This window comes from Miscanthus floridulus, chromosome 19, assembly GCF_019320115.1.
Source record: "Miscanthus floridulus cultivar M001 chromosome 19, ASM1932011v1, whole genome shotgun sequence".
Lineage (NCBI taxonomy): Eukaryota > Viridiplantae > Streptophyta > Magnoliopsida > Poales > Poaceae > Miscanthus > Miscanthus floridulus.
The window spans coordinates 28,712,655-28,737,813 of NC_089598.1; the positions used below are offsets into that span (position 1 = coordinate 28,712,655).

At 47.8% G+C, this 25,159-nt stretch overlaps 3 protein-coding genes across 3 annotated transcripts; all 3 read left to right on the top strand.

The window, feature by feature from the left end:
• The first annotated feature begins 10,927 nt into the window (after positions 1 to 10,927).
• Positions 10,928 to 11,726, top strand: LOC136525795 (protein DETOXIFICATION 56-like). The gene is made up of 2 exons (XM_066518661.1): positions 10,928 to 11,545; positions 11,709 to 11,726. Exons 1-2 carry the CDS (start codon positions 10,928 to 10,930, stop codon positions 11,724 to 11,726), a joined length of 636 nt encoding a protein of 211 aa, XP_066374758.1.
• Positions 11,727 to 11,894: 168 nt separating this feature from the next.
• On the top strand, positions 11,895 to 12,667 carry LOC136529237 (probable calcium-binding protein CML32). Its single transcript, XM_066522326.1, has one exon. The coding sequence runs from the start codon at positions 11,981 to 11,983 to the stop codon at positions 12,560 to 12,562; it is 582 nt and encodes a 193-aa protein (XP_066378423.1). The 5' UTR covers positions 11,895 to 11,980; the 3' UTR covers positions 12,563 to 12,667.
• A 5,984-nt stretch (positions 12,668 to 18,651) lies between these two features.
• On the top strand, positions 18,652 to 20,262 carry LOC136529764 (cyclin-dependent kinase inhibitor 1-like). Its single transcript, XM_066522836.1, has 4 exons — positions 18,652 to 19,193; positions 19,298 to 19,365; positions 19,468 to 19,692; positions 19,854 to 20,262. Exons 1-4 carry the CDS (start codon positions 18,756 to 18,758, stop codon positions 19,927 to 19,929), a joined length of 807 nt encoding a protein of 268 aa, XP_066378933.1. The 5' UTR covers positions 18,652 to 18,755; the 3' UTR covers positions 19,930 to 20,262.
• The last annotated feature ends 4,897 nt before the right edge of the window (positions 20,263 to 25,159 follow it).

Below are 25,159 nucleotides of genomic sequence, written 5' to 3' on the forward strand. Positions count from 1 at the left end.
TTCGCTTCAATCAGCCATTGTACTCTCTCTCTCTCTCTCTCTCTCTCTCAGAATTTCAGCCATTGTACTCCCTGCTGACTCGTAGTACACACATGGTCTACAAGTGTAGCTATTCTCCAAAGTACTCCAATACTAAATATAGTGCGATATCATCAAGTTGTGGCCTAAATAAAAATAATATTAACGTCTGGTTTATCCCTTGAACTTGTTGCACACATTAGGCGATCTCTCTACCTTGGAAAATCTAAGTGTTTTGTATCTCATCCTCATTTCTCTACATTATTCTCATAGTTTTCAATAGATCCAAACATGACCTTAATTTTTATCTTAGCATGCATCAAAAACTAAAACCATGATATTTGGAGTAAAACAACTGAAAACTACGGCCACAGTCCCACATTATTATTCCTGACATTTTCAGAACCGAGCATTTACTACAAACTTTCGGCAATAACTCTGCTCCTCTAGTATTAACCCTACTTCGGTTCTTGAATCCGATTGGTCCCGTCGTTTCCAAGTGGATCTCAGCTGCCCAGCTATCGTTTGGTGTTCTTGTTAAACGTTTGGATTATTTAGCTTACAAAAAACTGATCAAGGTTTTATTGGCAAGGTGATGAGCAAAGAAAGAAATATCACCTCACTAAATGGAATGTATTATGCCAACATAAAGACCAAGGCGGTCTCGGTATACACAACCTAGATATCAAAAATAGGGCATTGCTTAGCAAATGGTTGTTCAAGCCTCTCACATCAGATGGCATGTGGCAGAAATTGCGTGGAAATAAGTACCTTGCTTAGCATGATTTCTTTCTTATTAGCAAAAAATGACCCAAAGAGAAGGAAATCAAGCGAAGGGATCTAACTGGGCCCAAGTCATTAGCATGGAACAATATACTCCCACGCATTGCTAACATCACTTTAGGACATGAGCATGATGTATTTTATTGCAACCTAACTCCAAATGGACAATTCTCAATGAAATCACGTTATGAGACCCGGCCCTAGTCCATTTATAGGTGCCCAATTCAAATAAACGCTTATGGAAAATAAAAACCCCTTTGAAGGTCAAGATTTTTTTATGGTATCTACATAGAGGAGTAGTGCTTACAAAGGCGTGGGATGAGTCTGGATACAGCGTGCTGTATGTGTGGCCGGTTTGATGAGGACGGCGCCCATCTGTTTTTTAAATGCAAAGATGTGAGGCAGGTGTGGTCTCATTTGCAACTGGATCAAACGCGGGTGAACCTAGCCCAAGTGCTCTCGGCCAGGGAATTAGTGGAGGCGGTTCTGAATATGCACCAAGACGAGCAGCGCAAAGTGATCACTTTTTTGTATCTATGGTGGACTGAGCGCTGTGGAGTTCGTGAAGGAGAGAAGAAACGTGATTGTATAATGCTAGCAGCTCTAATCAGATCCTATGCTGAGGAGTGGTCTTCTGTTGGGTGCCATAAGAAAATTTCAGTGCCAGCGCGCTCTAAAATGTCAGTGGAAGTCACCAGCAGGGGAGTGGGTGAAATTAAATTGCGATGGAGCCTATAAGCAAAGCGAAAGATCTGGGGGATGGGGATTTGTAATCAGAGTCGCTGATGGTGGTGTGATCAGTTCAGGATATGGAGTTTTGGTGAATGTGGGAGAAGCTTTCCATGCTGAAATTTGTGCTTGCATACATGCCGTTCAGCGAGCAATTGGTTTCGGGATTCAAAGAGTAATATTGGCAACAGATGCTTTAATGGTGGTGCAGGCCGTTACGTCTCCAGATTTTGATCGGTCTTCGGCAAGTGGTCTCATTTGGGAATTGAAACATTTACTATTTAGCAATTAGTCTAACGGAGGAGTGTATTGTAGCTGTTAGTCTAACGGCACTAATTGCTGTGACGATGGGACAATTTTATGCACTAATCTATGATGAAATAGGATGGAAGCAAGAAAAATATGAATTGAAAGTTTTGAGTATGAAATTAAAGAACGAAGAATAGATGAGAGATCAAGGGGGAGAATGTTAGGATTGATCTCCCACCAGTTAGGCCCAACGGCCTAACTGGGCCTTGTCCTCGCGCCCTGATCGGGGGCGTCCAACCCTACATGGTTGGTAGGCCCCCGTCGCACAGCGCTATAAAGGAAAGGTGAGGGCCGGGGCTCGCAGTTCGAGGTTCACCGTGCCGCCAGTCACCCCACCGACATTCTATCCCTAGACCCGATCTTGAGAAGGGGCGCTGCCAGCGACGGGAAGCACCACCGACGCCGGCAATGCCACCGAGACGCACACGCCGCCGCCGAGGACGCCACAACGCCGACTCCCTCTCCACCGAACGTCGCTGCCGGCGCGCAGATGGCGTCCGTCAACGAAACCCCGACCGGAGCTTCAACAACTACGGCATTCAATGGTTTGCAACCTATCACCCCTCTCTCTCTCTCTCTCTCTCTGTGAAACCCGAACACCTATTCTACTACCAAGACCTCCCGATCTGATGAATATACCTAAATCGAAACCTAACAATGGTACCGGAGCCACGGTTCGACAAGAAATCAGATCGGGTAGAGAAACCGACCGATCTAATGCGGATCGGGAAAGAAAATAGAAAACCGAACCCTAAAGACCTAACCCTAATTCCCCAAATCAAATCTGAAGAAGGGATTGAAGAAGGGAAAAGGGGAGGGTCGGATTTTGAGAACCCTAGACGCAAATCCAAAAGAGAGAAAAGGGGAAGAAGAAAGAAGAAGGGTCGAACCCTAACCCTAATCCCATTTTTTTTCCATTCGGATGAACGAAAAGAAGGAGATAAAAGGCAAAGAAAACGAATCGGCAAGAACAAACCCTAACCCGAATCGGCAAGAACAAACCCTAAACCTAACCCTAGTTTTTCCCCATTCGGATAAACCCGAAAAGAACAACTCAAAGAAAGAAAGGGGAAAGAAGGGGTAGGGTTAGGGTGCGTCGGATGAACTTTCACCGGCGCGGAAGAAGAAGAGCCGAACCGGTTTTTTTTTTCGCCGGCGCCGGAGAAGAAGCCGAGCCAGGGCGCGGGCTCGCCGGGCTCGTCCAAGGTAGCGCCGCGGCCAGGCCGCTCGACAGCGGCGTGCTCACCCGTTGGGGAGCACGCGCACCGGCGAGGGGGCCGGCGACGGCGGAAAGGACCGCCCGCTCTGCTTTCCTCGCTCGCGGCTGCTCGGTGGCGGCTGTCTTCGCTGCGGTTGAGAAGAGAGGAAGAAGAGAGAGAGAGAGAGAGAGAGAGAGAGAGAGAGAGAGAGAGAGAGAGAGAGAGAGAGAGAGAGAGAGAGAGAGCAAGAGCCGAATGCCCTAGGTTTCCACGGCACCGGCTGCGGCGTTGGTTTTGATCCGGCCGAAGACGGCGCGTAACCGTCCGATCAAAACCAACGGCCACAGATCCTCGGGCCGTCGCCGGCCCAGGTGGGCGCGAGGGCGCGCGGCGCTTTGCCGGCCCAGGCCCAGGTTGCGGCCTGGGTGCGGCCTGTGCGCGCGAGGACCGCTGGGCCGAGCCGGTTTCAGCGCGTCTTGGGCTGCGCTGGGCTAAAAAGAAGAAGAAGAAGAAATATGAAATTTTGTTATTATTTTCCAGGAGTAATTTAAATGCATATTTTGATGAATTTGAATGATTTTGATATAATTTTCTGTGCAATTTTATCCAACGATATTTTGCTCAGAAAAACAGTAAATTTTTAGTGCTTCTGGAAAATAATAATATGAAAAGATTATTAATGTTTCCGCTGTGCATGATAATTATTGTTCTCTTTGATTAAATTTGAACCGACGGGATAATTTAATTTTTAAGAGAAATGAATTTCTGATAATTTTGATACGATTATGATATTGTTATTTTCTGACCAACATTGTTAATAACAATATTATAATTTTTGATCCATGAGAAATTGTGCATTAATTTTACTTCTGTCCAACGGTGATGTAAAATGTTTGCATGGATGAATTATAAGTTTTAATTTGACCAACGTTGAGTTAAAGCATGGAATTTTATATATAAATGTTTCTTACTTACTCTGGTGTGATTTCAGGAGGCAAATGCATTATGAACATTGCCAACATCTCGACACTCAACGGAACCAATCACCGTGTGTAGCGGGAGAAGTATGCATTGGAACTTGCGTTGGGAGAGGTCGATTTTGCCATCACCTCATCGTGTCCTACTGAGCCAGAGGACCCGATGAGAGGTGACAATGAATCTGACGCTGATTTCGCTTCTCGAAAGCGTGATCATGCTGAAATAAGAATGAAATATGACCTTGAACATAGACAATGGACTCTCTCCAACTGCAAGTGCCTGTTGGTAGCCAAAGCCACCATAGAAGAACAGATAAGGGGCTCAATCCCTGAATGTGCTACTACCAAAGAATATCTTGAGAAAATCAAGAGTCAGTTTACTGGGTCTACCAAGGTCACAGCAAGTTCACTGATTAAGAAGCTTGTGAATGAGAAATTCACTGGTGGTAGCATAAGAGATCATATTTTGAAGATGAACACTATGGCATCTAAGCTAAAAGAAATGAATTTGAAGGAGGAGGATTTCCTGATTCATTTGATTTTTGCTTCTTTGCCAAAAGAATATGACACATTCATTATGAACTACAATATGCAGCCTGAAAGATGGGACATAGAAAGACTCATCTCAATGTGTGCTCAAGAAGAGGAGAGGATAAAGTCCTCACAAGGTGAATCTGCTCATTTTGTGAAGGACAACAAAAGAAAGAACTTTAATGGCAAGAATTCTAAACCATAAGGGAAACCTAAGTGGGATAAGACCTCTTCCTCCAGTTCACAGGGAAAGAAACCCCAGGATTATGAGAATCAGTAGTATGGTGGAGCTGAAAAAGATCAGTGCAAGCACTGCTTCAAGAAGGGACACTACAAGAGGGATTGTCCAGACTTCCTGAAATCTCTGCTAAAGAAAGGTGATGAATTTATTACATTTGTAGATGAATCCCTGTATTTACGTTATGATAAATCCACTTGGTGGGTTGGTTCAGGAGCAACTACTCATGTTGCAAATTCTTTACAGGGGTTAAGTGGGACGAGAACCTTGTAAAGAGGAGAAAGAACGATTAAAGTTGCAAATGGACTGCAAGCCAATGTTGAAGCCATTGGAGATTTTTCTTTAGAATTGAATAATGGTTTTGTACTTAGACTTAAAGAAGTACTTTATGTTCCCTCTTTGCGTAGAAATTTGATAAGTGTTTCGAAACTTGATGATGATGGAATTGATTGCCATTTTGGTGATGGCAAGTGTAAGATACTGGTCAATAATAAATGTGTTGGTCTTGCCTTCCGACAAGACAAGCTTTATTTATTATCTCTTGCTGAGAATGCGAACAATGTATGTGATGAGAATGTGAATGATTCCCCATCTACGGATGTAACTAAGAAGCGGAAGAGAATTGATACTGTCTCTTCGAAATTATGGCATTGTCGCTTGGGCCATATTTCGAGGGGGAGAATAGAACGATTGGTTAAGGAATCAATTCTCCCGCACTTAGAATTTTCAGATTTAGAACAATGTATTGATTGCATTAAAGGAAAGTATGTCAAAAAAAATTAAGAAAGATACCAAACGAAGCACAAGAATTTTAGAAATAATCCACACAGACATATGTGGTCCTTTTCCCGTGAAAAGTGTGGATAGTTATGACTCGTTTTTAACATTCACAGACGACCACTCTCGTTATGGCAATATTTATCCAATTAAAGAAAGATCGGAAGCATTGGATAAATTCAAAATATTTAAAGCAGAAGTTGAAAATCAGCACAATAAGAAAATCAAGATAGTACGATCAGACCGAGGTGGAGAGTACTATGGGCGACATACCCCATATGGCCAAATTCCTAGACCATTTGCAAGGTTCCTACAGGAAAATGGCATAGTTGCTCAGTACTCCACACCGGGGGAGCCTTAGCAGAATGGAGTGGCTGAAAGACGTAACCGTACCTTAATGGATATGGTAAGAAGCATGATGAGTTACTCCACATTACCGATTAATTTATGGATAGAGGCACTGAAAACCGCCATTCACATACTTAATCGAGTACCAAGTAAATCATTGCCTAAAACACCATATGAATTATGGACAGGAAGGGAACCCTCACTTAACCATTTGCGTGTGTGGGGCTGTCCAACTGAGGCAAAAGTGTTTAACCCAAACATAGGAAAGTTAGACCCTACGACAGTCAACTGTCATTTTATTGGCTATCCAGAAAGATCGAAAGGATATCGCTTCTATTGTCCTGACAGACATACGAAGATTGTAGAAACAAGACACGCTGTGTTCTTGGAGGACAACATGATCAGGGGGAGCATGGTAGCACGAGAAATCAGCCTACAGGAGAAGTGGGTACATGTACCCACTCCGATGGTTGAAGAACCATTCTTCACGCTACCTGCTACTGTTGCATCGACAGTGCAGGACACTGTAGTGCCAACACCTGTTGCAAGTTCTCCCGTGGCGACAATGAATGAACATGAGGAACCTGTCCTTGAGGAACCTATAGAACCAAATATTGCACATGAGGAAGAACAACAACATCCTAATGTTGAACAAGTGTCGGAGGCACCTAGAAGGTCTCAAAAAATAAGAAGATCAGCTATTACTGATGACTATGAAGTTTATGAAACAGAAGAATGCCAGATGGGGGATGATCCCACCTCATTTGAAGAAGCCATGAGAAACGACCACTCATCAAAGTGGTTTAAGGCCATGGAAGATGAATTAAAATCAATGAGTACCAATAAAGTTTGGGACTTAGAAAATATTCCTAAAGAAGCCAAAACAGTAGGCTGTAAATGGGTCTACAAAACGAAATATGACTCCCAAGGGAATATAGAAAGATTTAAAGCGCGACTTGTGGCGAAAGGCTTCACGCAAAGAGAAGGGATTGATTACAATGAGACATTTTCTCCAGTCTCATGTAAAGATTCTTTCATAATTATAATGGCACTTGTAGCCCACTATGATTTGGAGTTACATCAAATGGATGTAAAGACGGCTTTCCTAAACGGGGATTTGGAAGAAAATATTTATATGGCACAACCAAAAGGTTTTGTCGTAAAAGGAAAGAAAAATATGGGATGCCACCTGAAGAAATCAATCTACGGATTGAAACAAACTTCAAGACAGTGGTATTTGAAGTTTGATAGAACGATAAAAGGTTTTGGGTTTGAAGAAAATGTTGAGGACAATTGCGTTTATGCAAAGTTCAGGAATGGAAAGTGCATATTTCTAATTTTGTATGTGGATGATATCTTGCTTGCTAGTAGTGATATCAATCTACTAATAGAAACGAAGAAATTCTTGTTCTCAAACTTTGATATGAAAGATCTCGGTGAGGCCTCGTTCGTTTTGGAAAAAGAGATTCACCGAGACAGGAGAAAAGGGGTTCTAGGATTATCGCAAAAGGCATACATAGAAAAGGTCCTGAAGAAATTTAGTATGCATGCGTGCAGTCCTTCACCTGCTCCTATAGTCAAGGGCGATAGATTTGGGGAACATCAGTGTCCCAAGAACCAATATGAAATTGACCGAATGAAAGCGGTACCGTATGCTTCAGCTGTTGGAAGTTTACAATATGCTCAAGTGTGTACATGCCCTGACTTAGCTTTTGTTACCGGGTTACTTGGCAGATATCAAAAGAATCTAGGAATTGAACATTGGAAATTAGTGAAGAAAGTCCTGCGTTATTTGCAGGGTACGAAAGGCCTCATGCTTACGTATAGAAGATCTGATTCCCTGTAGATAGAGGGGTATTCAGATTCCGATTATGCGGGAGATGAAAGAAAATCCACGTCAGGATATGTATTTACTCTCGCAGGAGGGGCTATATCGTGGAAAAGCTCCAAACAAACCGTAACTACATCCTCGACAATGTATGCCGAGTTTGTAGCATGCTATGAGGCAACGGGGCAGGTGAATTGGCTGAAGAAATTCATACCCGGATTGAAAGTGATTTATGATATAAATGAACCACTGAGATTGTATTGTGATAATAATCCAGCGGTACAGTATGCTCACAACAATAGGTCAAGTGGTGCTGCCAAACACATTGACATAAAGTACTATGTTGTGAAAGATAAAGTTCGGGATCATATAATAAATCTTGAGCATATAAGTACAGAGAAAATGCTCGCGGATCCGCTCACAAAGGGCTTACCACCCAACGTGTTCAGAGAACACGTAGCCGGCATGGGTTTAAGGGAAAGCCTATGATTCCCGAACATACGAAGGGCCCAAAGAAAGTTTACATTTCAAAACGGAGAAGTGTATTGTAGCTGTTAGTCTAATGGCACTAATTGCTGTGACGATGGGACAGTTCTATGCACTAATCTGTGATGAAATAGGATGGAAGCAAGAAAAATATGAATTGAAAGTTTTGAGTATGAAATTAAAGAACGAAGAATAGATGAGAGATCAAGGGGGAGAATGTTAGGATTGATCTCCCACCAGTTAGGCCCAACGGCCTAACTGGGCCTTGTCCTCGTGCCCTGATCGGGGGCGCCCAACCCTACATGGTTGGTGGGCCCCCGTCGCACAGCGCTATAATGGAAAGGTGGGGGCCGGGGCTCACAGTACGAGGTTCACCGCGCCGCCAGTCACCCCACCGACATCCTATCCCTAGACCCGATCTTGAGAAGGGGCGCTGCCAGCGACGGGAAGCACCACCGACGCCGGCAACGCCACCGAGACGCACACGCCGCCGCCGAGGACGCCACAGCGCCGACTCCCTCTCCACCGAACGTCGCTGCCAGCGCGCAGATGGCGTCCATCAACGAAACCCCGGCCGGAGCTTCAACAACTACGGCATTCGATGGTTTGCAACCTATCACCCCTCTCTCTCTCTCTCTCTCTCTGTGAAACCCGAACACCTATTCTACTACCAAGACCTCCCGATCTGATGAATATACCTAAATCGAAACCTAACACCCCGTTCTTGTAATCTGGTAGCCCACCACTTAGCCGCCCTTGGGGCAAGTTTGAGTCAGGGTACTAATCCAATTTTGGATAGTATTCCGTTTTGTATTCGGTCGCTTGTAGCCAAAGATTTGGCATTGGTTTATGAGTAATGGAGATTATTTCCATGTCAAAAAATAATAATTTAGTGAAACATAAGTGGCAAGGTAGCAAAACATGTTGTTTTGTCACAAAGAAGAGACAGTTAGACACTTGTTCTCTGATTGCCGATTTGCTTGGGCAAATTGGTCAATAATTCAGGTGGCCTTAGGTCTAGCTAAACCTTGTAGCATGTCAAATATGTTTGGCAATTGGATTGAAGGGATTAGTAAAGATTTCCTTTAGTTCTACTAGGAGCCGGCGCCACCTGTTTTGGTCGAGTAGGAATGATGTAGTTTTTGAAAAGAAGATCCATCTCCTTTGCAGGTTATACCTTCTTGGTCCTCCACAAGCCGGATGCATAGGACCTGGTTGCGGTGGTTTCACAGTACTTGGCACAGATGGCCATGCTTATCTTCTACTAGGCACATAGGTGCCGTTCTAGTCTACGGATTGATAGCCACTGGAAGGTGTATGGGTTTGTCTTTTAATTGGCTGTATATGCTTTTTGACAGACAGCGGCTGGAAGAATTATTTTTAAGACTTTGTAGTTATCTGCTCAGGTTACCGTTCTGCTCAAGTTACCATAAACAAAGCCAGTAGTTATCTGGAGTCTCCTCCAATCACGGTGGCAGCTTGTCAGATAACACTAGATTGTTCCTGTTTTCATTTATTATCAAAGTTTAATCCTGTCGGCTCAAGATGTGAACTCTGTCTCAAAGATGACGTCAGAATCTCGGGAGCACAAACTGTTGCTTGTGAATCTTATCTATTCTTGGGAGTTGGTCTAGCCAATGCCGCCTAAAAACATGTTTTGATGTTTAGCTAGTAGGACATCATTTGATGATTTGATCCTTTGGACTAGCTAGGAGAAGAACGACGACGAAGAGAACGGGCTACGTTAATCCAAGGGTGTACTGATGTACAGTGGAGTAGTTGACACATGCATGCATCCTCCCTTATCCATGAGCCGAGGTATGCTGACGGTAACTTTGTTTGTACGCTAATAGCATCCCTGATCACTATTCTCTAGCTAGAAACAAACATTTCGTGATGCCTATACAAACATATGCACGCCTGCGGAGCCCTGCCACTGCCACTGCCACTGCCACTGTGCCAGACAAGGAACGCACCTGAATCCAGAATGAGAATGGATCGAGATGATGGGTGGAGACGCTTTCTGAAATGCACCAATTTGGTAGAATCTCCTATAAAGGCAAAACAGTTAAATCCATCAACTTACGCTCTAGTTTTACTTAGGTCCATCAACTCTGAAAGTGGGTTTTTGGGTGGGTTTTTGGATCCATAATCTTTGTTAGTGGCGCATTCCTAGCACATACCCCTCTGTTTCAATTTTTTAACCGACATGGTTGTCCATCGTGGCGTCCAGGTTGGATTTGGCGGGAGAGCGTCGGCCGCCCAGTCCATGCTGCTGGCCTCGGGGAGTCTCAGCTTCTTGAGCACCTCCTGCAGCTCGGCGGTGGAGATGAAGCCGTCGCCGTCGACATCGAAGACCTTGAACGCCTCCCGCATCTCCTGCTCGTCCTCCTCGCCACCATCTGCCCCAGCGGCGGCGGCGGCGGCCTGCTAGTCCGCGAGCGCGCCGAAGAAGGCGTCCCCGAGCTCGCGGTGGAGCTTGTCGAAGTCCTCGAAGCGGAGGCCCGCGGTGCCGTCGGGCACGTAGGCGCCGACGGTGGCGGCTAGGCCGGCGCGGTCGGCGTCCAGGCCCAGCGCGTCCAGCGCCTACGCCAGCTCGTCCACCGTGATCTCGCCGTCCCCATTGCAGTCGAACAGGTCGAACACGCGGCGGAGGCGCACCGCGTTCAGGCTCCCGTTGCGGAGCCGGAACGACGCCGACGGCATGAACCTCACCTGGTTTGACAAGCAGGCTGTCACCATGGCCTTCCTGGGCCGCCTCGGCGACCTCCAGCTGGCCGCCGTCACGCTCGGCTACAGCTTCGCCAACGTCACCGGCTTCGCCGACCTCAGTGGCCTCTGCGGCGCCATGGCGCCCATCTGCGGCCAGGCGCACGGCACCGGCAACGTCGCTCTACTGCGCGGGACACTGCTCAGGGCCACGCTCATGATCCTCGCCGCCTCCGTACCCATCGCGCTCCTCTGGACACGCATCGACGCCGTCCTGCTGCGGTTCGGCCAGCAGCCCGACATCGCGGACACGGCCAGGACCTACGTGCTCTGCCTCCTCCCGGAGCTCGCCATCACCTCCGTGCTCAACCCGCTCAAGGCCTACCTCAGCGCACAGGAGGTGACGCTGCCCACGCTGTTTGCCGCTGCGCTGGCGCTCCACATCCCGCTCACCGTGTCGTTCTCCGGCAGGATGGGCATCCGGGGCGTGGCCGCGGCCGTCTGGCTCAGCGACCTCGTCCTGGCGCTCATGCTCGCCGCCTACGTGCTCGCCCACGAGCTCCGCCGGCCAACCAAGCCGCCGCAGCAGCAGCAGACAGTGGCGGATTCAACGGTGGGGTGGGGGGGGGCGGGGTTACCAATATCGGAGTCCTGGAGCCCCCATGAATTTTTAGGCAAAGTTCTATCGTGTTGGTGGAGCTTAGACTTAAGATCGAGCAGCAGTCGGAGGTATGTTGCTGTCGCACTTTTGTTCAGCCCCTTAAAATTTTTCCTAGATCCGCCACTGGCAGTAGACGAAGCCAGCAACAGCGGGCGACTGGCTGCTGCTCCTCCATCTGGCGTCCCCTGCTGCCTCCCCTTGCTGGTCCCTGTCCCTGCTATAAACAGCCAGCGCCGTCCTCGCGCTCCTCCCGAAATAAAAGAAGCGATTTTGACACCACACAAATTAAAGGAGAGAAGAGGGTAGCCAGAGCGTGGCTCCGCTGAAGCACACCAGCAGGGGCGAGCGAGAGAATATGTACGCCGAGGTCGACCTCGAGCTTGAAGGATGGACACGAACCAGGGCGTGGTGGCGGTGGTGAAACCGGCGCTGGCGAAGGGGACGTCGTCGGCGTCGTTCTGGCTCCGCAACGGGAGCCTGAACATGGTGCGCCTCCGCCGCGTGTTCGACCTGTTCGACCGCAACGGGGATGGCGAGATCATGGTGGACGAGCTGGCGCAGGCGCTGGACTCGCTGGGCCTGGACGCCGACCGCGTCGGCCTGGCCACCACCGTCGGCGCCTACGTGCCCGACGGCGCCGCGGGCCTACGCTTCGAGGACTTCGACAAGCTCCACCGCACGCTCGGGGACGCCTTCTTCGGCGCGCTCGCGGACCAGCAGGACGCCACCGCCGCCGCCGGGGCGGACGACGGCAAGGGCGGCGAGGAGGACGAGCAGGAGATGCGGGAGGCGTTCAAGGTCTTCGACGTTGACGACAACGGCTTCATCTCCGCCGCCGAGCTACAGGAGGTGCTCAAGAAGCTGGGACTGCCCGAGGCCAGCAGCATGGACTGGGCGGCCGACGCTCTCCCGCCAAATCCAATCCGGACGCCACGATGGACAACCACATCAGTTAAAAAATTGAAATAAAAGGGTATGGGCTAGGAATATGCCACTAACAAAGATTATGGACCAAAAAACCTGCTTTCAGAGTTGATGGATCTAAGTGAAACTAGAGCGTAATTTGATGGACCACCCATGTATTTAACTCAAGGCAAAATATCTAGAAATTAAGACAGCGACAAGCACCTGAAGAAATTAAACGACTTTAAATCCTCACAATGGCAGTACACCGTCAGTTGAGGACACTCTTGAGGGCGAGGAACCTTTCGTTAACGTAGAATATCCCGTGCGCATAGAAGTTTCTTCGCCGCAGAAGTCATTTGGAGTTTGCTTGAGAATAAAGAGATCACGAGCAAGGTGTTTGATGATTACCAGAAGTCACACTCTTCCGGATTTGTTAGATCGAGCATTGATGCGGTTGGCGCGCGGACAATACGGTCACGTGCACGCACTTTCGCATACGCAGCCCAACAATGGCCATGTTCGCTTGACATTATCGGACAGAATCAGTCCTATTTTTCAGCTACGAGAAAAATATTTTTCCTCTTCTAACAAATTAGCCCTATAGCCACAGCAGCAATAAGTTGTGCCGAACATGACCCATGTCAGCGTGTGCAGCGTCCCAACCCGTCTGCTGCATGGTTGCATGTAGGAGTAGTATAGTGGGCCACGCAAGCAACGTACGGGTGTCGGAGCAAATCACGAAAACCTCTTGCTCTCGTCCTAGGACGACGGCGACGACGCGGGGGGCGTCGGACGTCCGCATGCGCTCCACTTGGATTGCATTGCATTGGATCTGCACATGCACTGCAGCGACCGGAGTTAACTGCGAGCCGGGACCGGGACCGGGACGCGCGCGACCCGCTCGTGCCTCTGGCCTCTGCCCTGCCCCTGCTACGCGCCAGGCAGACGTGGCCGGACGGACGGCGTTGTCGCCTCGGACACGCACCTGCTGCCACCTTGCAGCCCAACAACGGCCTGTGTACTACCCACTAGCCAGGCATCTAGATTCTAGGCGCAGCACAAGACGCGAGGTGAGTACGTGCAGTGCGGGTACATGCATGCTCCGAGCGTTTGAGACACGAGCCACCTACTCCTGTCGTCGCACGATCATTGGTCCTGTTCGTTTACGCCAAATTTGATTTATGCTGATGTTTATACTGAAATATTGTGAGAGAAATATTATTCTATGGCTGAAAAGTAGCTCAAGCTAACAGAGCCAATATTGTCGATTACTTATCGTCTATGAGTAGCTTTCGGTAAAATGTGATGGGCTGAATTTCTTGATCAGAACACTTAGGGCACTTAGGACACGTTCCGTTCCCAGATAACGACGTCCTGAAACCGTTCCTGACCGGAACACTTAGGGCTCGTTCGGTTCAACCGAATTCGGGCCAGGAATCATTCATGTTGACTGAAGTTTATTCAAATTACATAATGAATCCGGCCTGGATTATTTCTCGGCAGTCATTCCCCTTCAAACGAACACGGCCTTATATAATTTGTATAGGACGGCCATCCTCAGGAATCATCCCTGACAGGAATGACCTTAAACGATCGAGGCCTTAAGCATGTCGGAAGAAATAAAAACAACTCTTGTTCCTACTTCGTACCGTGTCCGGCCGGAATGGCAGACGAAAATTTTGTAACGGTAATGCGCACGACCACAAGCCACGGGCCACGGCCACGCGCGGCTGGGGTACGGCGGCGGAGGGCGGAATCGGAAGAGCGAAGGCTCGCACGAGCACACTCGTTGGTCGTCAGCGCGTCGCGAGACGGCACGGAAACAAACGGCTAGGCGAGGCCGCACGGTTGCGAGGATGCACGTGGCAGCATTTACTCGCGGTGCATGAGCTTGCTATGGGCCATGGGTAAAGTTGAAAACAGACCGGATAAATTTTGAGTCTATTTGGTTGGGGCTGAAACGATCGTATACTATTGCTGGCTGGTTTGGTGTGAGAGAAAAATACTTTTTTTTGCTATAAAGTTACGATCGTTTACGACTAAGCGAACAGGCTTATGAACGAAAACGGGACCAAAAATAGGACGGTGTAAAACAGGAGCGGGACCAAAAACGGTGGTGCGTTTGTTCGTCCGTATTTGCGGAATCCCGTTTTTGACCGGGATATCCCGTTTTGCATCCTGTTTTTCATCGATCCGTGATAGGCAGCCCAACACAGCCTAGAAGCCCAATGTTGCCCAAAATACGCAAACCCTATCCTATCGGCTATCGCTATCCAGCTCCAGCCAGCCGCACTCCGCGTCTCCGCCGCCCTCCCCCGTTCCACGCACCGCACCCGCAGAGCGCAGACTCGCGAGAGTCACGACTCGCCTCCCCTCGGCGTTGGCGCGGCGATGCCGCCGCTGCCTCCCCAGTCCGGCTATCACCACTTCCCCGTTCGCACTCCGCCGTGCCCTTTGACCCTCTGCTGTCTCTGACTCTCTGTCTTGCTGATGTGGTGGCTCCATGCTACCTGAAAAGCACCTGAGCCTGTCGAGCTACCTTCGTCTTCCAGAACCGCCGGTGCCACCTCCCTCTGTCAAAGGCAGCATGAGCAAATCTATTTCAGTTTCAGGTAAACCTCCTCTCGGACTCTAGGTTCTTGGATTTGTAGTCTTTACTCTAGGTTCTCGGTTGCAAACTTGAAGTAGAAATTAATACAAGTTGCATTTTAACTAATTGATAGGGTCCAAGAGGAAAGCAAGTGACGTTGCTAGTAAGGGGGCACTTGTGTCTGGGTCTTCATCTTCAGCAGCAAAGAGTACTCATGAAATTTCACTTAGTGGTAGTGGCACTGGCACTGATAGTGGCACTGGCACACCAGCAGAAACACGGGGACAACAACCAGGTATTGATGGTAGTGACGCGTAGAGACAGGGGCAAGGTGCTGAATGTGCCGTAGATATTGTTGTTGTTGTTGTTGTTGATGATGATGATGATGATGATAGAGTGGCAGATGAAGTTACTCCCGGTAAAGGGAAGAGGCAGAAAAAGTGCACATCAGAGGTGTGGAACTATTTTACCAAGAAAAAGGTGGTAGTCGAGGTGAATGGAAAGAAATATGAGCAGCTAATATGGGTTTTTTGCAACTTCCCAAATTGCAATATAAAGTATAGAGCTGAGTGTAGCAATGACACTACTGGATTCAGGAACCATCTAAAGTCATCACATAGCATTGTAAAGGGGCAGCTACAACTCAAGACGGAAAAGGATAATGGGAAAGATGTCACAACAATACAACCCTACAGGTATGATCAAGAGGCCAGTGTGAAAAAAAATATTTGGCAATAATCTTGCATGAGTATCCTTTCAATATTGTTGAGTATGACTTATTTTGTTGAATTTGTCAAGTCTTTGCGGCCTAGCTTTCCATTGAAGTCTAGAATCACTGCTAGAAAAGGAAATAATGGATATATATCTAGCTGAGAAGGAGAAGTTATATGCATATTTGAAAACAGTCACATGTCATTTTAGTACTACCATGGACATATGGACATCATGTCAAAACAAGTCTTATATGAGTGTCACCATACATTGGATAGATAATAATTGGCATATTCAGAAGAGAATAACAACTTTCTTTCAAGTAGAGGGATGACATATTGGTCATAAGTTGGCTGAGGTTTTTACTGAAGTCATGGTTAAGTGGTTTGTTGAGAAGAAATTATTTGCCTTGACTTTGGACAATGCATCAAATAACTTGGTAGTTGTTACTGATTTAATTGATAACCTTATAGAGAATGGTAATGCGTCTTTGGTTTGTGATGGCGCGTTTTTTCATGTTAGATGTGCATATCACATTCTCAACTTAGTTGCTAGGGATGGGCTAGCTGTTATTAACAAAGCTCTTGGGAAGATGAAATCATTAGCACTGACTGTAAATGGTTCTCCCTTGCAACGGGAGGAACTCATAAAATGTGCAAGAGAGTGTGGGTTGGATACTTCAAATAGCATTCAGCTTGATGTTACAACCAGGTGGAACTCAACATATTTGATGCTAAGGGATGTCTTGCATTACAAGCCTGCTTTCTTAAGGCTAAAGACAGCAAATCACAGTAAGTATAAGTAAATTTCTCCTACTGATGATAAATAGAAGATGGTTGTAACAGTTTCTCAGTGCTTAAAAAAGTTTTATGATCTTATTGTACTATTATCGGTACTTCATATCCAACTACAAATCTGTTCTATAAAGGTTTTTGTGAGATAAAAGAGCTGCTAGATAAATTGTCATATAGTCCAAATTTGATTATTAGAGAAATGGCCAAATCTATGAGTGAAAAATTTGAGAAATATTGGACTTCTTCCAATACTGCTCTTATTGTAGCATGCTTCCTTGATCCCAGATATAAGCACAAACTTGTAGAGTATTACATGAGAAAGTTCTATGGTGACTACTTTTAAATTTAACTTGATGAATTTATTAGTGTTCTCAAGGACTTATATAAGTCTTATGCTACCTCTACACCTGAATCGTCAAAGACAAAGGGTGTTGTGAGTGCAAATGAATTGGTCAGCCCAACAGATCATGAGAGTCAAGATGCTGAACTTGAGAGTTTCTTATATGATGATTATGGGCCTGATAAAAATGAAGTAAATGAATTAGACAAATACATGACAGAGCCATTGTTGAAGCAAAATCCATTTGATATTTTAGCTTACTGGAAGAACAATACAAATAAATATCTAATTTTTGCACAAATTGCTCGAGATATGATGGCAATACAAGTGTCAACAGTAGCTTCTGAGTCTGCATTTAGTGGGGCTGGGCGAGTTGTTGATCCCCATTGTAATCGTCTAGATCCTGAGATGGTACAAGCACTGATTTGCACCAAGGACTGAATACATGCAGCAAGCAAAGGCAATATTTTACTTAGTTCTTCAATCTAATTGTCACATATTATTTTTCAAGCTGATCATTCTGAAGTACAATATTGTGTGGTCTTTATTTTGATTTTTTAGATCCCAAATACATTCCTACAATTGTAGATGAACTGTCACATTCGGAGACGGTATCTGTTAGTACTAGTCCCCCACTACTGATGATGACGAGGTATTTAGCTTGGCTTCTGAAACAGTTCTGTAATAGCTAAAGACAATAACATAAACTTATATTTCCAATTAATCATGAATATATGTGCTGAAAATTGTAGGAAGAAGGGCAAAGTGCTCTAGATGCAATGAATGAAGATGGTGACCTATGAAAAACTGATGTGCCGTGGTGCTATGTGTGCGCTCTACTGTTGGTGAACCATTAAATAAACATGTTGTATGGGTGTTGGTGGACTACTGCAATTTCTGTTTGTTAACACATATGTATTGCTGTTTGCTTATTTGTGTTGAACACATGTTGTTTGTGACTTGTGACTTATGAGCACGTGATGTGTCATGTCTCTTGTCTCATGTGATGTATGGATAGTTCATATTTGTGTGATGTATAGATATTTGATATTGTACTAATATTTATGTGTGATTAGTGCATATTTGATATTTGATATTGCACTTTGGTCTCTGTATTTGAGCTATCATATGCGGCATACATGTTTCGGCTTAAGTTTCCGCTTATTGTTCGTTTTCGTCTATTTTCCGATCGTATTTATCTGTTTTTGTATTTCTGTTTATCCCGCTACCGTTTTCGTTCCTGTCTGTCCGGCTCCCGCTCCCGTTTTCATCTAAAAATATGAAAATAAAAACAGTAGAGCGATTTTCGGTCCGTTTTTAACTTTAGCCATTGGCCCCTCGGCCGGTCACGTACGCCATGCGGAAGCGCACGCCCATGGCAGTATGCCACCTTGCTTGCAATTGCAATCTGCCTGACGCCGGCCGAGAGCTCTGAATTCGAAATTCGAAAGGCCCAACCGTCCGATCCAGCAATCATGCCGTTCTGTTTCGTCGGGAAACGGCACGGCACGGCACGGAACGGGAAGAGAGAGAGCCCCCCCCCCCCCCGGCCTGCGCCGTCCGCTGTCTCAACTGCCGGGGCGGGCCCCCGCGTAACGACGCGTGGGGCTCGGGCGTTCCTCAGCCGTCGGATCCGGAACTCACCTCTGACCGGAGGGCGGAGGCGGCCACCTTCCCGTCGACCGTGGCTGGAAAGATAAAAATGAGGCCCGAGGCCACCAGCGCGGTGGCCTGTGCGTGCGTTTCCCGTGCGTGCGCCGTGTGCGAGAGGAAGGGAAGGGAAGGGACAAGGAAGGGTCTTTGCTTTGCCCAGAGTCCCGGATGGGGAAGTACATGAGGAAGCGCAGCGTGGGGAGGACGCCGGCCGTGGAGCTCGGCGTGAGGACGCGTGCCCGCTCCGCGGCCGTCGCGAATGCGGCTGCTGCTGGGGCCGCGGCGGAGGCACCGGCGCCGAAGAGGCCGAGGAAGCAGGCGACAGCGCGTGCGGAGGCCGAGGCCGAGGCGGCGGTCCGTGGGAACGGCGGCGGGGCATCGCCAGGGTGCTGCTACCTGCAGCTGCGGAGCAGGAGGCTGTTCATGTCCGCGGGGGACGTGCAGTGTCCGGTGCCGCCGTTGCCTGCGGTGGCGGTACAGCGGTCTGTACCTTCCGGGGAGCCGGTGGTGGAGGTCGCTGGGATGTGCTCCAGCACGGCGTCTTCGGTGGACGTCGTCCTGGCAATGGCGCCGGCTAGGGAGACGAGCGGTGGCGAAGCGGAGGAGGTGGGTGGGCTCGGGAGCCCTAGCTTAGCCATTTACAATTTACAATTCACACATGGCACCGCTGAATTATCCATTCTGATTGCGGTTTCTTGGTCTTACTGCAGGCACACGAGGACTGCAAGTGCGACGTCGAGAGCGTCGTCAGCGACTCGGCCGGGTGCGGCCGCGAGAGGTGAGCTGTGCTGCGCTCCTCCTGAATTCCCGGGAACTCAGCATCCTTGCCGCTTTTATTTTCACGATTATTATTTCCCCATGAATAATTCTCGTAATTCAGGAGGGAGACTACGCCGTCGAGCCGGCCATCGGTAGATCTCAGCGACGAGGAGTGGAGTCAGGCCACGGACGACGACCCAAAGCGCCACCTTGGTCGGACGGCTTTGGCCACCACCGCGACAACGACCGCGGTGGCTTGCAGAAGAGCAAGAATGCCACCGACAGGAGAGATCGAGGAGTTCTTCGGGGCCGCGGAGAAGGCGCAGGCCGAACGCTTCGCAGCCAAGTAAGTGGGATTAATTCACTGCACACCGTCGTCCGCCGCTGCCTCGTGCGCGCATTTCGTCCGGCGATGGCGGTCGTCGTCAAGACTCCCGAGTCCCAACTCCCAACACCAGGGCGCGTGCCGCCGTGGGCGCTAATTTCGGGCTCTCTTGTCCCACACAGGTACAACTTCGACGTCGAACGCGGGCTGCCGCTCGGCGCCGGCCGGTACGAATGGACCCCGGTGGCCAGCGGTTGACGACGACGTGCGAGCCCGCCGGAAAGCGTAAAGCTGGAGCTGGAAAGCGACGGTGGCGCAGGAAAACGAGGGCCTGGCGCGTGCAGTGGGACGAAAGAGACGCCGCTAGGTAGCCACAGAGAGAAAAGAGTACAGATGATACAACCAGAGCAGAGGCAGCGGGAGTGAGAGAGAGAGAGCAGTAAAAGCAACGAGCATTTTCACTCGGTACCTCGCAGTCTTTTGTTCCTTTCGTACCAACTTCTACCAGTTTTTTTCGACAAGCTACCAACTTCTAATAGTACCAGCATCTTCATTCTTCAGTTCGTGTTCCTGCACTATAGCCAGATCAGATCCGCCCATTAATTAGCCAGCGTGAGCAGCTGCTCGATCTGTCCAGTGTTCCATGGCGTTACCGCCCTGTGATCTGATCCATGGTGTGTGCCGTGGAGAGAAGGTCAGGGCTTGTGAGGGTCGGCCCGGCCTGCCGCGCGCCCACTGGTGGAAGCTGCCACCTCTTCGTCCGGTGGTCCCTGCGGCACCGCATGTGCGAGAGTTGGAGAAAAGGGATTAAATTAAGGTGGCAGTTTTGATTACTTACTATCGGTGTAGTTCACTACGGAAACAGTGATTTTGCCGAGTGTCCCAGGCACTCGGTGAAGCCCAAAATATATTTGACAAAGACTTTGCCGAATGTAACACTCGGCGACTAGCACTCGACGAATTTTTCACTGGCAAACAGATGTTTGCTGAGTGTCAAATATCGGGCACTCGGCAAAGGGTTTGTCAAGTGTCAAAAAAACACTCGGCGAAGTTAAACCCTCGGCGAAAAGGGGGTTAACGGCGTCCACGGTAACGAAGAGTTTGCCGAGTGTCAGACGGAAGACACTCGACAAACATCTTCAACTTTTCCAGGTGCCAAGCCTCCGACACTCGGCAAACATCTACGTATTTGCCGAGTGTTAAAGCCAATACACTCGGCAAGCATCTACTTATTTGCCGAGTGCTTTAACTTTAACACTTGACAAACATTGCACACTCGGCAAAAAATTGCCAGAAAAACAGAAACTGGCCTCTTTGCCGAGTGTTAAAGCCAAAACACTCGGTAAAGGACCTCTTTGCCGAGTGTTACACTCGGCAAACTGTCCAAACCCCCCATGTTTTTACTGTTTTGTTACGTATAAAGGACCCATCTCCAACAAAAATCACAGGCATGTATATTACATCACAGGCATATATTAAGCATCACAGGCACACAAATAAGTTCTAGTTTATTCGAGAAAGTAATCCACAAGTTCTAGTTTAAACAAATAATCCACAAGTCACTGAGGAGGAGGCCCTTGGAACCACTGCGACTGATCCGGGTCTTGTGGTTGAGTATTCAAAGCCGCCGATTGATTCTGCACATAGGAGAAGACATGTGTGAGACAATATTGATATCATTTGAGCTAACTAAGGAACTTGTCTAAGTTAAAGTATTCAATCTAATGTGTCAAGTGACTCATAGGAGTAGTTGTGTGTGGCTGACGTGAAGGAAATAGCATCGGTGGCGGTGGCAAAGATTGACCCATGCCCAAAGCAAAATTCTGCATGTATTGGAACATCTGGTCCATCCTCATCCAATTTTCTTCCTCCATCCTCTGCCGCTCGGCCTCTAACCTCTGCTGAACCATCTGCTCCACCCTTGCCTCCATCTCCTCCCGTTGCTTCTTTTCTGCTTCCACCTGGGCCTAAAATATTTTATCGCAATGTTACAATGCAAAGCTAAAGTACGTAAGAACCAACGAATGATGAATGGAAGATAAATAACCTGGAGTGGTCGGCCGTGGGCGTATCGCTGGGCTCGAGTCCGTGCTCCTTGCTCGGATCTGGGAGAGAGTGGGAGTAGAGGTCGTGTCGATTACGCTGTCGCCAATCCAATACCGACCATGCTTCTTGCCTTCTTCCACCCTCATCACGATTTCTCCGTCAATATCCTGGGAGCTCGGATCGAACTCTGGCCCGTGAACCTCCCTTGCCATCGTTGTATACTGGGTGACGCGGCTATGGATGCTTGGATGGTTGTACGCCTCAGGCAGGTCCTCCGGGTTGAAGTCGATGTCGGCCGTCGTCTTGCCCTTTTTGGACAGAACCCATGCCTTGAGCTAGGAGCAAGGCTGGCCATCATGTGATGACGACTACGGCAAAAATGCAAAATGATTAGAAATTATGCAAAATTGTGCGTTAGAATAAAGAAATGAAGTTGCATACCCATTTTTCCCTATATTCATCAAGGCTCAGGCTGCCTTGATGGTTTGATGCACCTGGCATCTGCAAACGCCGCTCCCGGCAAGCAAGGTGGTGCTCCAACCACCCGGGCTGCAACCACTCATCCACCATCATTTCCCAGCACCGGGTATGCGCTCGGCACCACCACGGAGGCACCTACATCATCAAGCATGTGACTTATGAAAAAAGAAATTAAGTGTAATTAATCTCAAATAAAGTAAGTATCAACGTTCTTTGCTTACACTCATGAATTGGTCCTTGGTCAGGTTCATTGTCCTTGCCTCCTCTTTTTTAACCTTCATGCTTCTGTATTGAGCGTAGAACTCAATGATGGCCTGGACACGCGCCTCATAGTGCATGTCCTTCACGAGCTTCTTGGCGGCTTGTTCAGAGATGGACTTCGCCTTGGCCTCGAATCCCTCCTGGCATCTGTAGAAGTCCTGCATATAGAGGTGATGTATAAAGTTACTATTTCAAGAATGTCCAGTGAAGGTGATGTATTGAGCAATGTAGTGCGAGGAATACTTACCCACAGCTCGCCCTTCACCCGCTCCGCTATGTTGGTGAATCTCCTACGATCACGATCAGGGACGTCGGGGGCGGCGACGTAGTGGTCCCACATGTAGGCCGGCTGCTACTGTCTGGCATACGCCACCAAGCTAGGGAAGTGTTCCCTGCACAAAAGGCCAAGGATGTCGTTGACCTTGCGGTTGTGATCACCCCCACTGAGCTTAATCCAACTCCTGCACAAGTGATTAATATAAATTATTAGTTTCTTTTGTAATTTTCAACATATCAAAATTATTGCGAATATTTAAAGTTACTTACCTGGTCCCTGTCGGTTTAATCAGCAGGCGTCTATGCTCAGGTATCGGACGCCTCGGGAGGGATGAGGGACCTCGCAACCAGATCTTGGACTGGGCATCCCCTACCTCCTCCCCCTCCTTCTCCTGCTCCTGCTCCTGCTCCTCCTCCTCACCAAAGGCGTGTGCGGAAGGTACCTCCTCCTCCTCAGACATTGTGGGTTAGGTTCATGCGACGGGGGCCTCGCCCTACCCTTCCCTCGACCCCTCTACCTCTGCCTCTGCTCCTGCTCCTCCTCCCCTTCACCCCTGCCTCGAGGCCTGCCTCGACACCTCCCTCGACCCCTCCCTAAAGCTGAAGCTAAACCTAACCCTGACCCAGAACCAGAACCAGAACCCCTCCCTACAGTGGCGATTCTCTCGCAAATCACTACGAGCTTCCTCATAGCGCCCACCATTGCTCAATTACCTACAAATAAAAAGAGTAAACCAATCAGCACAGATAAACAAAACATACTTAGAAAGATATGCAAAATTAACTTAACATACTTTAAAAATAACATGGTATGATAAATAATAAATAAATTAGTATGACTCATACATGTATTAGAAATAATCGTCATGATCGGGATTAGCTAGATCATAAGTCTCATCATCACTATCACGCGTGTCGATATAATCATGCCCGTGCTCCGAATGAAGAATGTCGTCATCACTGTCATTGCCTAATTGTAATCGCTGAAGTAGTTCTAAGTCCTTCACATTCTGAACCTCGTCTCCAGTGTCCTCGTCAGCAACCCCTTCATTGTCTACTTCCATTCCGATCGCTTCGGTTAAATCTATCACAAAACTCCCTTCAAGCCCATCTTCTTGGAAGAACTCTCCGTCATATGTGTTGGGGTCTATATTATAATCTTCATTGTTTGGTATAGGTAGTTTACCGTGTGGCGATACCTTGTACACAACATCCCAACCCTTAAGACGGCTGTCGGTTTGGCACGTGTATGACAAATAATAAACTTGTGTGGCCTGTTGAGCCACAATATAGACGTCGTCTCCTGGTAAGACGGATGATTGTCGAATTTCGACTAGCCCAAGATTAGGGGTGCGTCTCACAACATCTGGATCAAACCAATGACATTTGAATATGACTGGATTAAGAGGTTTGCAACCATGAAAAGTTAGTTCGTATATTTCTTCAATTATTCCATAGTACTCGACCCCATCAAAGCCTGGCGTAAAAACTCCGGTATTTGTGGTTCTTCGATTGGGCCGACTCTGCTTGTGCCTTGTTGTGTGAAAGCGATATCCATTGACGTCATAACCGGTAAACGACCTGACTTTATAGGCACAACCATCGGCAACCTGTCTCAACTCGACATTCATAGACGCTTCGGTTTGGCCTTGCAAGTTCAAGCAGGGTGGTGCATTTTATTATTTGCATGTACGAGCAACTTGTAATATCAAACTAAGTACGAGCTAAATTAGACTGTACCTTCTGCTTGAACCAAAAAAATGAAATCGGGCTTTCCATTTCCCGCACCCTCTTTGAGAAGGGTACCACTTTCGTGCGGGGTAGGTTTCCTTGATTTACGCCAGAATTGACGATGAAATTCCCTGTACCAACAATAAACATGGGAGCTGGACACAGAAAAGCGACTACTTGAGAACAAGTTTGTTGAGAACTTACAACATGTATGGCTCCACCTTGGATAGGTTGGTCAACACATACAACATGATAATGCGTCATTCTTCATGTTTCAAGGTCTTGTGGGTCGCACCACTTGGACTTCCGAGTTGCCCTCAAAAAATGCTAAGGCTCGATTCATCTTCATCGGCATTGTAACGAGATGGTGGATTATGCACACTAGGAAGGTTGTTGACATAGTATTTTGTTGTGAAGTTTGACACCTCCTCTAGAATATATGCCTCTACAATGGATGCTTCAATTTTGTATTTATTTTTACATTTAATTCGAAGAACCTTTTGACATCTCTCAATTGAATAGCACCAACGGCCCTGCATAGGCCCCCCATTCGTGCTTCATAAGGGAGGTGCAGAATCATATGCTGCATCAGATTAAAGAAGCCGGGTGGAAAGATCTTCTCCAACTTACAGAGCAACACAGACGCCATTCTTTCCATTTCTGCAACCACGGTATGAGATAACTCTTTGGCACA

Excerpts from the sequence above, each read along its gene's own strand:
- LOC136529764 (XM_066522836.1), top strand. The coding sequence starts at position 18,756 with ATGGGGAAGTACATGAGGAAGCGCAGCGTGGGGAGGACGCCGGCCGTG. Across the intron at positions 19,194-19,297 it reads GCGGTGGCGAAGCGGAGGAG|GCACACGAGGACTGCAAGTG; the intron begins GTGGGTGGGCTC and ends GTCTTACTGCAG. Across the intron at positions 19,693-19,853 it reads GCCGAACGCTTCGCAGCCAA|GTACAACTTCGACGTCGAAC; the intron begins GTAAGTGGGATT and ends TGTCCCACACAG.
- LOC136529237 (XM_066522326.1), top strand. The coding sequence starts at position 11,981 with ATGGACACGAACCAGGGCGTGGTGGCGGTGGTGAAACCGGCGCTGGCG.
- LOC136525795 (XM_066518661.1), top strand. The coding sequence starts at position 10,928 with ATGAACCTCACCTGGTTTGACAAGCAGGCTGTCACCATGGCCTTCCTG.